Source organism: Lepisosteus oculatus, chromosome 4 (genome assembly GCF_040954835.1).
Source record: "Lepisosteus oculatus isolate fLepOcu1 chromosome 4, fLepOcu1.hap2, whole genome shotgun sequence".
Taxonomy (NCBI): Eukaryota; Metazoa; Chordata; class Actinopteri; order Semionotiformes; family Lepisosteidae; genus Lepisosteus; species Lepisosteus oculatus.
In genome coordinates this window covers 9,991,749-10,009,887 of record NC_090699.1, presented here as the reverse complement: position 1 = coordinate 10,009,887, position 18,139 = coordinate 9,991,749, and the positions used below count along the sequence as shown (strand labels likewise).

The window sequence follows — 18,139 nt, the reverse complement described above, 5'->3', positions numbered from 1 at the left end:
AATCACACAAAACCCCCACCTCCTACACCCTGTGAACTATATAAGCACCATCTACAATCATATCATGATCATGCGGGCCCAGAGTGGTCCATTGTATACAGTGCCAAGTTGTCACTTTGCTGTCACGAGCACAAGAAGCAGCTGATGACGCCGACACGGGTCAAGTATTGAGGCTATGGAGCCGCAGTAAGCAGATCTGTTGTTTATCCACCCGCTCCTGTCGGGGGTTAATCAACCACACTGTGTTGTAACGACAGGTAGTCCGGCTGTTTCGGGAGGCGTGGTCAGTCATCAAGCCGCGTACCGTTTCTGGGTGATTACGTAGTTAATTACGTAGGATGAGAGTGGTGTTGTCTGGAGCACTGGGAGGGTATAATTCCATGTATTGAGACACTGATTAGTGATCAATAGGGGACACATTTGCTGATGGGGACGAGTTAGTGAAGCTCGCCTGTGAATTGAACGTTCTGATCAATGTTAGCCGTCGGCTCGGTTTTACCATTAAACGCAGGTTTGTTTATAGATAAATGGTCTGTGGCACTGGGGTTTCATTTTTTTATTGTTTTTAAAGAATTCTCTCGCACAGCTGGAGAAACCTGTTTGTTGATAGATATCTCTGAAGAATGCCATATCGATGTGCGGTATGGTTCGTTGGCTTTCTGCAGTGGAAAGACGCGTGCAAATCCAAATGTTTCCACCTGTGGTGGAGATTCCTCACGGTGAGATTCCTCCGAAATCGCAAGAAGTGCTCAGTCCCTCGGAGAAAGAAGTGTTGAAGAGAATTGTTTTGCGATTAGACGCTGCAAACATTAAGCCCCTCCCCCCGGTTTAAGCAAGGAACTGGATTTTCGGGTTATGTTGAAAATACTTGAATCCTCTTACTGTTATTGTCTATTAAACGTTTTTTTTTTGTTCGTAAGATGGGTTGGTTTATCGTAACACTTTTTCTTATTGTAAACGGGAGCGATGCCTTCAGCGCAACACGCAGTAAAAACACTGCTTTCTCAGATGACACTGCTATTTGTTATTATCTACAAATCGTGTTCCGTTTCTGGGTGATTTCATAGTTAATTATGTCGGATGAGAGTAGTGTTGTCTGGAGCACTGGGAGGCTATAATTCTATGTATTGAGACACTGATTAGTGATCAATAGGGGACACATTTGCTGATGGGGACAAGTTAGTGAAGCTCGCCTCTGAATTGAACGCTCTGATCAATGTTAGCCGTCGGCTCGGTTTTACCATTAAACGCAGGTTTGTTTATTGATAAATGGTCTGTGGCACTGAAGTTTCATTTGTTATTATTTTTTAACAATTCTCTCGCACAGCTGGAGAAAAAAATCAAGTGTGGGTTGTTTTTTTATCTATTATTGTGAACAGGTAAACTACAATGCCATTTAAAAAATATATTCAGTTACTAGTACAGTACATTTTATCCACAATCCATGAATCCTGAGGCAATGCTTTCTTCCCATTACGCCTTGAAACGTCCCTGCCTTTGACATTAATGCAAATGCTCGTCTATAAATGAATGACTTGACAAAACTCTGGACCCAAGATAAAACAGGGCACTCAAAAACTGTCAATTTCTGAGGCTGCGCAGTGCGTATTCAAAATGGGTCACCTGTAGCAGAGGAGCTGCCTCTGGCTAATGGCAACAAACAGTGTATTCCCAGAATCTAAGACGGACACATGGGTCACCAGTGAGGGAGTTCATTTTGTTTTTAATGTCCACTGGAAAAGCATTAAGCTCACTGCGAGGGAACAATGATTAAAGGATTCTAGAAACTAAGAAGCACGTTCAGCTAAAAAAGGGCTGCCCCCACTCCGGTCCTGGAGGCCCAGAGAGTTTCAGGTTTTCCTCCACCTGCGTCCTTAATGAGCTAATTGAACTCGTAAGTTGTTAATCGGACAAATCGAAAGCTTGGCTTGCTCTTAAGAAGCTGGAGATGTAAATATAAAATCTGCTGAACGGTGTCTCCTGAGGACTGTAGTTGGTCTCTCCTGGATTAAGAGCAGTGGTTTTCAATCCTGGTCCTCGTAGAGATCTCCAGAACCTCCTGGACAGTGTCTCTTGAGAACTAAAGTTGATCTCTCCCGGTCTAGAGCAGTGATTCTCAATCCTGGTCCTGGTGGAGAGCTCTAGGACGTTCTGGACAGTGTCTCCTGAGGACTGGAGATGAGTTCTCCTGGTCTAGAGTTGTTGATCTCAATAATGCTCTCAGGAGGGACTACTAGAATCTTCTGGACAGTGTCTGTTGAGGACAGGAGTTGAGCTACCCTGGTTTATAGCTGTGGTTCTCAATCCTGTATCTGGTAGAGAGCTGTAGAACCTGCTGGACAGTGTCTGTTGAGGACTGGAGTTGAGTTCTCCTTGTCTAGAGCTGTGGTTCTCAGTACTGGTCCTGGTAGAGATCTGTAGAACCTGCTGGACAGTATCCCTTGAGGACTGGAGTTGAGTTCTCCTGGTCTAGAGCTGTGGTTCTCAATCCTGTATCTGGTAGAGAGCTGTAGAACCTGCTGGACAGTGTCTCTTGAGGACAGGAGGTGGGAGAGGACCATGTTCTAGCACCTCTGCCAGACACTCATTTTTCAGGAAATGAGAAGAAAAACAGGGGGAGCCGAAGCCTAGAGAAGAGCGGCTCTCTCATAAACAAAAACCAGAGGATCGGCGTGAACCGGTTAGCATGAACACCAGGAAGTCAGGCAACGAAGGGCTGGCTGGGAGAAGAGCTCTGGCAGCACTTCAGAGGTAACGCAATGCCAGGTTAATCATCTTGATGACAGCATTGGCCACTCCATGTAAGGGGAACAGAATCAGGAAATAATCCAAAGCCAAACTTCATTCCAGTCGGCTTCCTGTCTTCTCCGGTGTATCTGACCAGGTATAAATGCTACATAACTGGTTGTCCAGCAAACTGTGCAATCAATCTCTGAGTCATCCATCCTTGTGATTGAAGAAGGAAGGGGAGGGCAGGGCACAGCTACCACAGCCTTCAGAAACACCCTGTCTACCACATCTCCATCTGTCCAGTCACCCTGATTGCCCAAATCAAGCTGGGAGGAGTGGGATGATGGTCGTAAGTGGAAAAAAGACAAGAAGGGCCAATCTAAAGCTACAGACGCAGCAAGTCGGGGGGGGGGGGGGGGATCACAACCTTCCTGAACTTGCAGGCCACTTTAGCGCTCACACTGACGCAAGGATAGGTACACCTCGTCCTGCAGGGGGCGCTGCGTCTGCAGGTGTTCCAGGTCTCCTCCAAACACCAGCCCCCGAAGAGCTGGGAGGAGCTGTTGACTCTGTCCCATATAACCTGGGACCCAGCAATCCACGCGCCGGGAGAGCCAGTCCAGGTTTTCAGGCCTGCTGGGTTTTTAACAAGCTCACCTAGCTCGTTATGGGTTTAATTGGACCAGTTTAAGGGCTTTTCCCAGCCCTTCAGGTACAATGTCCCTTTGCCACAGCTCTGCAGGACTCAACGTGAACTTGAGGCTGGACGTTGACGTTGACTCCTGCAGAGCTGTGGCAAAGGGGCATTGTTTCTTGTATCGCAGGCAGGATTCCTTGCCGGGGAGGGGAAATCAGAAATCCTTCTGTTCTGAAAAAAGAATGCTGACAGATTTGTTCTTTTCTTCGAATACGTCTACCACCGTCTGCCCTCCAGAGTCCTCTCCCGTGTTACACCCGTCTCGTACTGCCCCGCCCTCCCTCCCACTCTCAGGATTCACCCCACCTCCCATGTGTCCCTCCTGAAGCCTTACCACAGATCTCCACTTCCTGGACGTCAACCTCATCCGCCTCCCACCCCGACTAATGGACTAATGGACGGCTCTCCCACCTGGACCGTGAATAAAATCTTGGGCACCCGATGGCGTAGAGGCGCTCGCCAGTTTTTGATTGACTGGGAGGCTAATGGTCCTGAGGAACGTTCCTGGGTTTCTGAAGCGGACATCCTGGATCAAAACCTCATTCAAGACTTCCTTCACACCCATCCCACTCTGGCTACTGGGTCGTCAGGAGCCGACCCTGAGGGGGGGGGTACTGTTACGCATTCCACTCGCGTCTAATTCCCATCTTGCATTCCCACGCGCACACCCTTTAACAAACGCTCACGCCGCAAATAATGCACCTGTCACCGTGCACCTGTCCCCTCACACTAGCTCTCCTCTTTTCTCACTTCCCTGCTCACTATTGTGGAAACTCATCGAGCTCCCAAGTGCGCATTATTCTCTTGCTTAACTTCGGTATTTGATCTCCTAGCCTGCTCCTCGTTTTCAACTTCGTCTTGTGATTTGGATTGTTGCTTCCTCGTTCTCTCTCCGTGTTCCGACCTACTCGCCTGCTTCCTGGTATTCGTTTTTGCTTGGCGATTCGGCTTAGTGTTTTTCTTTGTCTCCTGAGTCCTGCACAGGATCCATTCACCCTATCAGCCCCATTCTGACAATAGAAGCTCTCAGGGCAGGAGCTCTGAGGGAAGATGGGATGCCTTGCACACCACTGGGTTAAACTCAAAACCAAAGTACAGTGCAGTAAAAGCCAGTGTCATCATAGTGAAAGCACAGCACAGTACAGTGCAGTAAAGCCCAGTAAGATCAGAATAAAAGCACAGTACAGTGCAGTAAAATGCAGTGAGCATTTGTTAAAAGCACAGGACAGTGCAGTAAACCAGTAAAGCCCAGTGAGATCAGGGTAAAAGCACAGTCCAGTGGAGTGAAGCCCAGTGAGATCAGGGTAAGAGTACTGCAGTGAAGCCCAGTGAGATCAGGGTAAAAGCACAGTCCAGTGCAGTGAAGCCCAGTGAGATCATTGTAAAAGCACAGTCCAGTGCAGTTAAGCCCAGTGAGATCAGGGTAAAAGCACAGTCCAGTGCAGTTAAGCCCAGTGAGATCAGGGTAAAAGCACAGTCCAGTGCAGTGAAGCCCAGTGAGATCAGGGTAGCATAGCAGAGTGCTCTGGTGCCCATTGAAATTGGGGTAAGGCACCGAGCAGTGTGGGAAACCGCTGTTGCAAACTGTGGGCTATGCAGACGCACTATGAAAGAGTGGGACAAGCACTGGACCATCGGCAGGATACCCCCAGATGAAAACTGCCCCCAAGGATTGTCTGCAATGGAGACGCAGAAGCCCCCTCACTCGTTTACTCACGAGCGCACCTGCACGTCTAAGGAATGACAGGAACGTGTTTACTGTCTCCCATTCCGATGGGAAACAGGCGGCAATTCCTTACAGCTGGTTTCAAAGTGAAAGAACACGCTAGGCAAGCGGCTTGGATTACTGGCCTTATTGACAGAAGCAGGCGTGTATCCGTGCCAGTTTCACTTGGCACGCTCTGGCCCCTGAACCCCCCCCGGGGCAAGTGCCGTCAGAGTAAAAGAGGCGGGAGGTGGGGCAGTTCTAAGGAGCCTGTGAGACTGAGCAGTCTCGAGCGGAGGAAGGCCTGTGGAGAAGATGTGAGTTCTGGAGGAAAGTGACAGCGGACTCCTTCAGCAGCGAGAGAGTGAAACACGAAACCAGAGGAGGCTCAGAGGCAGTGCACTCCAAACCGTGCACGGGGGAGGCCTTTCTTTACACTTAGAGATGGAGGGGTCTGGAACAAGCTGCCCATTGATGTTGTCAAGGGCTGGATGTCATGCTTGGAGCAATACATTATTCGCAGCTAATAGTGCTGGAAGGGCCTCCCTTCGGTTGAAAACTTTCCTCTGTTCTCTGATGAAAGGCCACATGGTAGTGCCAGAATTGTGCCATCTTATCATTTGGCTCACCTTGGGATTGAACTCCATCTATACAATATATATATACTGTCTATTATATACTGTACTGTCCAGATTTCAGGGAGCGCAGCTTAACTAATTCTGGCCAGAACGTAACCAAAGTTACTCTGGGATGCAAACGAAAACCAAGGCAGTATAGGAGCGCTGTAAAAAGACCCCACCCTCAGCTAGGGCGGCGCTAAAGATCTGCCCCCCCCAAAAAAAAAACACTCACAATGGATGTCAAAGGCTTCATTGCAGACTTTTCCAAGAAAAAAAAAAACTGCAATAAACAGATACTCAGACCCCCCTCAACCACCACTAACCCCCATGTAAGAATACAGCACACACTTTCCCAACCTATATGCTATATTGGTTAAATAATTCTTAAGCTAAATACTTCGCACACAGGTGGCACAGAGCTTAGCTTTGCTGCCTCTCATGGGTGGAACCTTGGGTTCAAATCCAGGCATGGGGTGCTGTTTCGGTGGAGTTTGAATGTCCTCTCCTCCTTCATGTGGGTTTCCTCTCACAGTCCATAGACATGCTGGTAATTTAATTGGCTTCTGGGGAGAATGGGCCTGTGTGTGTGTGTGCCTCCCCTGTGATGGTTTGGCGTCCCATCCACGGTCTACCCAGCCTTATGCCTGTTGCTTGCTGGGATAGGCTCTGGTTCCCTCACAGCCCTGTTCTGGATGACGTGGTTAGAAAATGGATAGATGGCCGTTATTTAGTAAAGGGGCTTTTGGCGCCCTCTGGTGGCAGATCTGCCACTATTGCAGTCTTTTCGAAGGCGAAGATGTGCTACTATGACATTGCCACATGGCCGGTTTCAGGCAACCAGAGCGGAGTGCTTTCGCACCTAGTCCAGATACAGCTGTTCGTCGGCAGGAGGCACATCCAGTGTGAGGCAATGTCCACAGGAAGTGAAATACTCCATGGCTTCCTGTATGTGTCCCATGCTCTAAGACAACACTGTGCAGCACAGCGTGCTTCCCTGGAGAAGGGAGTTTATTTGCCGTATGTACTGCACATGTACCATGGCACTCTTTTTCATGCTGGTCCCTCTGGACAGTGCAATAGACAACAGAGGGCAGAACAATGAACACACGAGACAATGGTAGTCCAAGCCCACATTGCAGAGCGCAGGGGTGCAGTGAACGCTGAAGCACCGTGCCGTTCGCTGTTAATGACGGGCACTTCCGCACGGTAGAAGCTGCTCTTGCGCCTGGTGGCCCGAGCTTTAACACAGAAAGGACCCTGCTGGCCAGAGCTGCCATTTGAGTTTGGAGCTGGACGGGCTGTGAGCTAGAGAATCTCTCCCGCTTTCTAAGCACTCAGGATGGGAGCCCCGGCGACTGGATTCACCCAAGCGCTTGAAGCATTGGCTCCCCCTGGTGGCCAGAGCAGAGACGTGCAGGCTTACTGTCACTTTGGCTCCAGACTCAGCACAGCCTCTGGGAAGGACATCAATAATAATAATTTCCTCACATTTACATAGCACTTTTCTGGACACTCGGGTCAAAGCGCTTTACAGGTCATGGGGAATCCCACTACCACCACCAGTGTGCAGCCCCACCTGGATGATGCTCCAGTACTCTCACCACACACCAGCTCTCAGTGGGGAGGAGAACAGAGGGATGAAGTCAGTTCAGAGACATTAAGTAGGTAGTTGCATCAGCAGGTGTAGGCTGCAAAGGAACAGGCAAAGGTTTATTCCATGCCGAAAGGAAAATAGACACAACATTTCAGGTGTGGAAGAATGCACCTGATGAAGGCCCCCCAGACGAAATATTATTTCAGCATGGAAGAAACCTTTAACTCTTCATCTGGGAAGGATGGTACTGGAGGGGGATTTAAGGATGAGTAAATCCCTTCTTGTTTTTCCGCATAGTTGATCCCTAAATTCCAGGGTGTTAAGTGTGTTGTCGTCAGTAGCCAGCGCTGCCGACACAAGTCAAACACAGCAGTAACGGGTGAGTGAGCCCAGTGCTTTACCTTGGTTCAGCAAGCAAATGAGGCAATTATTTTCCTCTGATTCTGTCACAGTCATCATCCTTCCTCTAGAGGGCGCTCTAACTTTATTATTACGTGCACCTGTCTGGGCTCAGTACTGGCAGACAGACGTCTGCAGGCCCGTCTATCCACCGGGCTCAGGAGCAGCCCGAGGGCACAGGCCTTTTCCCCAGGCGTCCTGACCTCCCAGTGCGGGGCTCGGAGCACCTTGCTCCGTTATGGTTGCATTTTCCATGTTCCTGTATCCCTTTTCCCTGTCTTCGTCTCAGATTGATCTCTCGGCTACCTGAACTTTGGACTGCGCCCTGTGCTTTCCCTTTTGGACTCTGGACTTGTTCGCCTGCGCTCCCCCTCGCACCTGGATCGCCTCCGGCACCCTGTCCCCTGTCAGTCCTCCCATCCGCTCCTCTCCGTCTTTTCCCTATTGTCCTTCTCCAGTCTCCTCCGGATTATACCGTCTGCACAGGGTCCTAAATCCGCACTACACAGGAGTCAGGAGTGGCTCCCCTGACGGATTCGTACAGAGATCAGGGCCAACAAAAGTAAAGTACAGTATGGCGAATAAAAAGCACTATACATTTATCCCCACTATACACGGTCCCCTCACACACAGCCAGACCACAAATCCAAAAATCAAATTTTATTTTCTATGGAAATAAATACAGAAATGTTTTTTCACAGTCAGTGCACAATAGAACAGATTGGTCAAAACCGCCATGTGCCCGTACGTGTTTCCCCTCCCGCGCCACTTTTCCTACACTCCACATCCGGCCTTTTCTTATGCCCCTGAGAAAGTCGGGATTGCGTTCCGGAAAGCGGGGGGGAGCGGGAATCTGGCGTTGTGGAGGCGAGGGCTGCGGGAGAATCGCCCGGATGTGCAAAGCTGTCTGGGAGGAATCGGAGCGCGGATCTTCAGGATAGAGCAAGCGATCAGGTGGAGACGCCAAACAAAACAGCAGTTTCCAATTTATATATTACCCCCCCCCATGAGTAGCGCCAGTGATGATAGTGTAATGGTCACCCACACAGTACACTCAATCACACACAAGGCTGGAGTGGAACTGTAGATTCCCACTTATTTGTCAGCGACTCCTGGGAGAGGCGGAGCCAGAAGAGAGCGAGATGCCCAGTCAGAAAGAAACTACTCTTTTGGAATCAAGTCCTTTTGTAACTTGGTTGGCTTTTTTTGGCTCAGACAACTCCAGCTTCTTTGCTCGAGACATGTACCTGGTTTCACAGAGGATTCCGGCTGTGCAATCGCTTGCCCCACTCCTGAAGACCACCCCGATCGTCCCCGTTCTCTGCGTGTGTGTGTGGCTGTGCGTGCGTGTGTGTGTGAGTCCCTCCTCTCGTCAGCCGCCACGCCCCCCTCTCTGAGTCTCAGCCCGGCGATGAGTTGGTCAGTCAGCCCGGCAGCCCCAGGCTGTGAGAATCAGCATCCCTGCAAGGAACAAGACGCAGGTGAAACCTTCGACATGCCTCTGGGAAAGCGCTGGGAACGGTGTCTCTGCCGTGCTTGAACAGTCCGAGTGGATTTCCGGGGTGACAAGTGTGGGCGCCCCCCTGTTTGCTCTCCAGGGGTTAGAGAACGGCCACCTCCACAGAATGTTCCTGGTTGTGCTGCTCTGACGGTGACTTTATTAATAAATCTCGGGGTACACACATGATCATCCCTAGTGCTCCGGGGTTGTACTCCCCTGACTGTCAGTTTACTAATATAAATCTCGGGGTACACTCATGATCATCTCTAGTGCTCTGAGATTGTGCTGCCCTGACTGTCAGTTTACTAATATAAATCTCGGGGTACACACATGATCACCCCTAGTGCTCCGGCAATACAGTTCCTGGTTGTGCTGTCCTGACTCTCGGTTTATTAATAAATATCGGGGTACACCCATGATTGTCCCTAGTGCTCCGGGATTGTACTGCCCTGACTGTCAGTTTATTCATATAAATCTCGGGGTACACACATGATCATCCCTAGTGCTCCGGGATTGTACTGCCCTGACTGTCAGTTTATTCATATAAATCTCGGGGTACACACATGATCATCCCTAGTGCTCCGGGATTGTGCTGCCCTGACTGTCCGTTTACTAATATAAATCTCGGGGTACACACATGACCATCCCTAGTGCTTCAGGATTGCACTCCCTGATTGTGCTGTCCTGACTGTCAGTTTATTATATTAAATTATATTAAATTTTGGGGTACACCCATGATCGTCTCTAGTGCGTACCTAACGTCTAAGTAGTGCTTATTTTGGAAGAGAAGCAAACAGGCCGGGTCTTACCAAGCGCCGTGATGAGGGAGGGCTGGATTGGACTGGCTGAGGAGGGTAGACTGTAGTTCAGCAGGCTGACCTTGTCTGCACTGAAGAAGCGGACATCAGGAACGCTGAAGCTGCCCCCTGTGAAGAAGGATAGGTGGGTACATGAGCAGAATTCCCCGGATCAACAGATACCAGCAGTTCCCCTGGTGTGCCCATTCTGTTCCGCTGCCTTGTGGGTCTGTGTTCCACAATTAATGAAAAGTGATGTTCTGGGCCAGTTGGTTAAAGATGGGCCAATGATCTCATTCAAACCATGGTTGGATCAGAGACAGGGAATGGAACTAAATGAAATGGAAGAAGCAACCACCCCTTCTTCTCCTCAATTTGATGAGCCCTAATGTTGTTTCTTTGAATGTCCCATGCACAAAGAAATTCCCCACCCTTGCCTTTCTTTACAATCTACAGATTTCTTTCAGTGCTGGTAAACCATACTCCCATTCCAGAAACAAATCAATCCATGCCAAGTTTTTCTTTTATATTATGCGAATAAATTCAGCCATTGGCACCAGCTTGTCTCCGAATGGGGCAATGGGATGGAATATGCCCTCACCCCACCCTGGCTCCTATGCAATGACCTACAATCAAGCCACCCTGCAGTGGGAGCCCTGGTTAGTCCTCATGCGAACCCTAAAAGCTTCGTTCAGCTGGACTCGTCCCTGTCTTTGTTTTGCGCAAACGGGCTTACCGGCTCCGATGGTCCCATTGGCCAGGTATATGTAGTACTGCGTGGTGGTGGAGATGTTCCACGCCACAAAGGAGCAGCTGATGACTCCTCCAATGTAGGATCCCACCACAGTGTTGATGTTGTCCTGCATGAGCGAGAGAGAGAGACAGCATCTCTCTCAGCACTGACATCATGACCATAGCTCGCTTATGAGGATCTTCCCCCCCACCTGTAGGCCACCAACCCCTCACTGGCGAAAGTGGGAGCTCTTAGGTTTGGGGTTATGGGGTGGGGCTGGGGGGGCAGTTCTGGTGAAGAGGAGCAGTATCGGGGATCTGTGCTGAGCTGTAAGGCTGCTTTAGGAGCCTAAGAAACTTCTGTACATCCCATGATGCTGGGGATCACACCACCCTCTCCCCTCCCCCCTGCACCCAGATGTGGATAATTACCGTGGGCAGCAGATTCATGCTGCTTCCTGTGAAGTTGGCTCTTGAGACATAGACGTTGGTGCCGTTCAGAGCACAGATATAGACCTCACTGTTTACCTGAGGAGACACAGAAAGCACACACACTGCTCAGACCACATCAATTCCTCTTTCCTTCTCTGCTGCTTATAACCAACAGCTATGTCACCCTACAACCCACTGAAGCAGGTGTGACTCTGGCCAGTACCTGGATGGGAGACTCCTGGGAAAGTGAGAGTGGTGTTTGTTGGACCAGAAGGGGGCGGTCACCCTGCGGTCTGTGTGGGTCCTAATGCCCCAATATAGCTATGGGGACACTATACTGTAAAAAAGTCACCGTCCTTCAGAGGTCCTGACTGATTTTTAATGTGGTCATTAAAAATCCCAGGGCATTTCTTGAAAACAGTAAGGGTGTTACCCTGGTGTCCTGGCCAAATTTAACCCTGGTCTTTACCAATCATTGCCTCCTGATAATCATCCAGGTGGGGCTGCACACTGGTGGTGGAGGAGGAGAGGAGTCAGGGTGTTGTTATTTGCTATTATTGTGTGTTTATTACTGATGGATTCTCTGATATCTCCTCTCTCTTACTGTGTCTCCTGTCCTGTTGTGTGTGTTCATTACTGAGGGATTCTCTGTTACCTCCTCTCTCTCACTGTGTCTCCTGTCTTGTTGTGTGTGCTAATTAATGAAGGATTCTCTGTGATCTCCTCTTTCTCAGTCCTAGTGGGTACCTTACCGTTCCATTGTCAAGAGAGAGTCCAAAGCTGATGTACCCCACAGACTGCCCGCTGATCTCGAACTGGAGCCCCTGATCACGTGTTTCCACCAGACGGGAGGACATGAAGAAGCACCCCGAGGTGACGCCGGGGGTGCAGTTTGTGGGACTGCTCTGGCAGGCTTTCTGTGTACTGCAGCCCACCTTGGAAATCGTCAGCTGCCCCAGGGGAGAAAACATTACATTAGAACAGCCCCCCACTGTACTTGGGCACAAACCGGCATGAACTCGGGGCCCTCGGGGCCCTCGGGGCTCTCGGGGCCCTCGGAGCCCTCAGCCAAGAAGAGCATCTTTGGCTGCAGATTGTCTTTACAAATGGAGGGTAAGATGTGACCTGCATCTCACTTGAGAGCACCGGCGTGCCCTGATTCTCAGTCCATGTCAGATTGACAGTCTGCTGAAGCTCAGCAGGTGTGAGCCTGGTCAGTACCTGGATGGGAGACTGCTGCAAGGGTGCTGCTGGAAGAGGTGTTAGTGGGGCCAGTAGGGGGCGCTCATCATGTGGTCTGTGGGGGTCCTAATGCCCCAGAATAGTGACAGGGACACTATACTGTATAAAAGGCAGTGTTCCTTGGATGAGACTTAAAACTGAGGTCCTGACTCTCCGTGGTCATTAAAAATCCCAGGGTGTTTCTTGAAAAGAGTAGGGGTGTAACCCCAGTGTCCTGGCCAAATTTCCCCCTGGTCTTTACCAATCATGGCCTCCTAATAATCCCCCTCTCTGAACTGGCTTCATCACTCTGCTCTCCTCCCCACTGAGAGCTGGTGTGTGGGGAGAGTACTGGAGCACCATCCAGGTGGAGCTGCACACTGGTGGTGGTGGAGGGGGGATCCCCATGACCTGTAAAGCGCTTTGAGTGGAGTGTCCAGAAAAGTGCTATATAAGTGTAAGCAATTTATTAATCACTCTAGCAGATGAACAGAGGAAGAGAGATCAGACAGCGTGGAGTTCTGCATGCAGGGGTCAGATACACCTCAGTAGAAATTTAAGAACCCCTTCAGGGGCTACAGGAAGAACTTCCTGGAGGTCACCGCAGCTCCAATGGGGTTCGCAGAGCACTGACCGCTGGAGGGGTGCGGGGAGGGGGGGGGGTGAAGGAAACTGAGCGCCAGACGTCTGGAAAGAGAATTAACTACCCCCCTGCGGGGCATGAAGTGGTGCAGACCTTGGGGGTGTGGGATTGGTTTCCAACCAGGCAACACCGGGTGCGGGCTGCATGCTGGCGCTCGAGCGCCGCTCAGCTCCCACTCGTCAGAGGAACGGGCAAGCCTGGAGACGTCCTACGCCAACCTACCCCCCCCCCCCCCCCCCCGCCGGCATGGTCTCGGACTTACCGGGGCCGCAGTGGTGGAGGTGGCGGTGGTCGCGCTGCTGAGGGTGGAAGCCGTCGCGTTGGCGGTGGAGTTGCCCGTGCTGGCGCCACTGGAGGTCGAGGCAGTGCTCAGCGTCGCCGTCGTAGACGTCGACATGGCCGTGGACGAGCTGGCGGTGGTGCCAGTCGTGGTGGCGGTGCTGGTGGCCGTAGAGGCGGCTGTGCTAGTGCCAGTGGCCGCCGCGGTGGTGCCAGTGGGCGCCGCAGTGGTGCCAGTGGCCGCCGCGGTGGTGCCAGTGGGCACCGCGGTGGTGCCAGTGGCCGCCCCGGTGGTGCCAGTGGGCGCCGCGGTGGTGCCAGTGGCCGCCGCAGTGGTGCTGCTCATGCTGGGAGCCGCCGTGGTCATCGGGATGCTGGTGCTGATGCTGGTGTAGGGCGTCGTGGTGATCACCGTGGTAGTGTCGGTGTCAGGAGCGGTTGTAGTCGTGTCGTCAGCTCTACAGCTCATCATCCCGCTGACGAGACAGAAGACGAGCACATCTCTGACCAGCATCTGAAAGACAGAGGAACGGACATGGAAGAGGGGAGCCCAGCCTGATGTCTCCGTCGCCACAGGTAATGAAGGTGGTGTTCTCTTTTACCGGAGGCCGGGAACAGGGAACAGGAAGGAGCTGGAGAACTGAGCAGCGGAGCCCTGGAGGGAGGGAGACTGACGGAGGAGTCCAGACGGACCTCCAGCCATCTCTAGCTCTTCAGCCGGGGTCATCGGCAATGTTCCCTCTAATTTCTAAAGTTGTGCAATTTTTTTCCCAGTGACAAAAACATGTGCGCACTAAATGGAGTGTACATAAAATTGTAAGCCTGAAATGATTTTTTGTTCATATTTCTCGCAACGGAACATATATCAAATTGTGACTTTTTCGGAGCGGCAGCTTCTACCATTTCGGCAAGCCATTCCACTCGAAATGAACGTGCAGTTCTTTTGTGCCTAACGCCCGTCACCTCTCTCGACACAGCGAATCAATATTTTTAGTCTTTTAATCAAATACACTTTTAAGTGGGTAATACAAATTTGAAAACAACGAGTCTACGTTCCTATGATTTCAAGGCTCAACGATGCACACTGTGCAAACTGGAAAAAGGAAAAGGCTGTTTGTTGTGAAGCAGGGAGAGCTAAAAGACTTGGACAGCGACTCCACGAGCCCGGTCATGGAGACTGAGTGAGCAGAGAGGTACGAGACGACAAGAGCAAAGATACCGTTGATCGAGTAGCAGTAATACTGCACACAGCCAAGCTGGGCCTCTCGCAGCCCGTCTCCTGTGGTCAATTTTGCACTTTTCAATTGAAGACCGTGTTTGTTTTATTATTATCATATTCTGGGGGGGAATTTATTTTTTTTATTTCAGAGAACAAAACAAAACCATTTTACATATAAACCACCATTATTCAGCCTTACATCACAGGCAAAAATTCCTGTTTGTTCCCGTAGTATTTTAACAATTATATAACTTATTCAATTTCAGTTATTTTGTATCTCAACAAAATCCGACCTTAAAGGTTTAATGTACTGAACCCATCTAGACCAATATTTGACTTTTTTTTTCATTTGTAATTTTAGTGAAAATGTTATTTTTTCCGTGATATATATATATATTTCCTTAATTAATTAAATCCAATTATTCATTGTTGGTAGATCTGTGAGAAGCCACTTTCTTGTTTTAGCTTTCTTCCCTGCTGATATGAGGATTCCGAACAAGTATTCATCAGTTCCCCTCCAATCAGAATCCAGTTTACCAAAATATAAAGCCTCAAATGTAAAGGGTGCATTCCTTTCAAATATAGTTTCTCATGCAACTCCTTCCAGAAAAGCCTTATTTTAGGGCAGTTCCAGAATAAATGCCAATGATCACCTTGGTTTTCCTCAGTATGGTGCGCCTTCTGGCCCGGAGTAATGAAAAATCAAACAATGTTTTTCCAGCAAAACTCTCTCCATAAGTGCAAGTTAGTACATCTACATCGAAATTCACAAATTTCAAGCCACTCTTCATTCGAAATTCTAACTTCACTTTCTTTCACCCATTTATCTTTTACATACTCTGTAGAATATGATTTCTTTTCCATAAATCTTTTATATAATCTAGATATAATACCTTTACCCGATTCTGATTTGTAGGCTTCTGAAACTATTTTCGCTACCCCATCATTAACAATATCTAAATCTCCCCTTATAATCTTCTTATTAAAATAGAGGGGGAATTTAATTTTTTACACACAGTTCAATTTCCTCTGTGCGGTGATTTCCTCACCAGTGTGCGTGCACACGCGCATGGCCTAGAGGGAGCATTGGACATCGGCCAGGGCTCTAGCCTAGACAGGGGCTCACCGGGTTAAGGCACACTGGTGGTGGTAGTGGGATTCCCCATTACCTGTAAAGCGCTTTAAGTGGAGCGTCCAGAAAAGCACTATATAAGTGTAAGGAATTATCATTATTATTATTATTATGAAGAGATGAGCCTATAATAAGCCTTTACCAGAGGTCTTGCCACGCCTGGCCACCTCTGGAACTGATTCACTCCTATGTGATGACGGAGCTCACCATAGGGACCACAGAACAAATCAGACATTGCACAGCAATGTTTTGTCGGCTCCCATAAAAGAAAAGATACCCATACTAATCAGCCGGCACTCATGGAAATGCATCATGTAGCATAGCAATGACCTGAAGCACATGGCTAATAAACCAAGCAGATCATCGGTGGGGGGTAGGCTAAAGTCTAAGACCGACCAAGTCCATCGCCAGATTTTAATCCCGCTGAGCTGCATTTCACATGCAGAGTGAAAAAACTTAAGGTGCTGCACTTCGAAAAGAGGCAGGAACTCAAGCAGGCTGCAGTCAAGCTTCGCTGATTACAGAGTATGCTGAGTTATTGAGGAGCAGACCTCGTGCAGTTATGGCTTCATACTGATACGGAATGAAATTGAAATTTTTACACTCCGAAGTGTAGTGAAATACTCATGGTCACTTCAAATCACTGGGTTGAGCACAAAGGAGGTTTTCCTCCGATGCAATACTCTATTGCCACATCCACAAAGTTGACTGGAAGTTACTCCAGTGCAGCCCAGACAGAAAAAAATACAGTGATAACAAGAAGACACAAAACCACAAAAAACACATATGACACTTCCACATACAACGTGCCCACTTCTGAATCAATGCACCATCCGAGATCTACATGGTGCCCCAGTGCACTCCAGAGAGATTCAGTTTCCAACCCAAGCAGGACTACAACTGGTGCTTTGAAACCTCCTCCCCAGAAAGAGAAGTTTTAAAAAGGAAATTGAGGGATGGCAGTTTGTGGACACGTTTTCTTAGCTTTCCAGTTCGTGCAGTTGTCCTAAACGGAGGCGACAGAGGGAAGATCGCAGCCAGTGATCTTGGGTGCTGCTCCAGTACGATCAAAGGTTACCATGGGATCACCCAATAAAACACACACTCTGTGCGAGGCGGCGCGGCGGCTCTGTGGCTCAGGATCTGCGCCTGTGGCTGGGAGGTTGCCGGTTTGAATCCTGTGGCCACCCTCCCGGACGAGCACCCGGCTGCCCCGCCGTGGGAGAACGTCCGACGCCGGCGGGCCGGAAAATCCGTGGCCTTTCCCAAACGCGCGTCGCCCCGCACGTTTTGGGGGGGAAGCGGCCGGCGGCAGAGACTGCGTGAGGGCAGGCCGCACAGCCAGCGCGACTCTCGGACGAGCCCGAAAAGAAGGCGAACAGCTACGCGGGGGGGAGGACCCTCCTTATCCAGGAGGGGGGTTCTCTTACCTTTGCAGATCGATGGTGGTACTTCTCCTGATCCTGTAGTGTACTGTCGGACACAGACCAAACCTCAGTTCTGCCAGCTGGATCCCCCGGCCTGTGTTTTTATATAAGCTTGGCGTGCGACATCCCCCTGCGCTGTCGAGAGTGATGTAACGTGGTTGGGAGGGGGGCGTCAGCCAATGGACTGGAGACCTCCCTTCGAGTTCCCATGGCAACCGCACGCTAACACACCGGGGCGCGGACGCAGGGACAATGACAGGGTGGTGGTGAGAGGACAGGTCGGGTGACAATTGTTTCTGCGATTTCTCTTCCCCCAGTGTTCCTCTGCATGCCTTGCCATTGTGCCTCTCCTTGGCGTGAAGTAACCGTTGGCAACTGCACCACTGCACACAACACTGGTGCCGCCGCCGCTGCTGCGGTGGAATGACACGAGATGATTCCGGAGCAAAGCGGCTACCACTTAGGGTCCCGGTAGTTTATCAGCGCCTGTAGAGGCGGCCTGTACGAAGCACCCCGAAATGGATCTGGCAATACTGGGGTATTGTATTGTGACCTTAACCCCAGTATTCCCTGTTATTAATTATAGACCCCCCAATCCCGGTCCAAGATGGGTCTGGCACCCCCCCAGTTTGCTTGTTTGGCCCACTCAAATATTTTCCAGCAAATTGAAAAACGGTGAAATATTACCAGATGTTGTCGATACTCCTCCTTCGCCCACAGATATATTAGCAGCTCCCTACTTTTTGTGTAGCAAAGCAGTACCTCAGTGAACTGGGAAGAAGAGTCACCTCCTCCTGTGACGTACCAATCGGGGTGCCTGCCCGGAGCGTACCCCGGCCCTCACACTTGTTGGCACCTGAAGGAGGCTGCAGGGCCAAAACGTTGTCTCTTTTCTTTCCCTTTCAGCAGGGAAGGAGCCTTTACCTGCTCCTTTGCAGCTACGCACGCCGACGCGGCTCCCTGCTTGAACTTGTTCTAACCCTACTGCCCCCCAAAATCGAATCTCTTCTC

General features: G+C 50.2%; 1 protein-coding gene across 1 annotated transcript; it reads right to left on the bottom strand.

The window, feature by feature from the left end:
• Positions 1-8,390: 8,390 nt before the first annotated feature.
• Positions 8,391-17,212, bottom strand: LOC102698003 (putative ferric-chelate reductase 1). Its single transcript, XM_069188611.1, has 7 exons — positions 17,132-17,212; positions 13,334-13,864; positions 11,960-12,157; positions 11,208-11,303; positions 10,780-10,903; positions 10,056-10,172; positions 8,391-9,206 (listed from the first exon to the last, which is right to left on the bottom strand). The coding sequence occupies exons 2-7, from the start codon at positions 13,862-13,864 to the stop codon at positions 9,166-9,168; spliced, it is 1,107 nt and encodes a 368-aa protein (XP_069044712.1). The 5' UTR covers positions 17,132-17,212; the 3' UTR covers positions 8,391-9,165.
• Between the last annotated feature and the right edge of the window lie 927 nt (positions 17,213-18,139).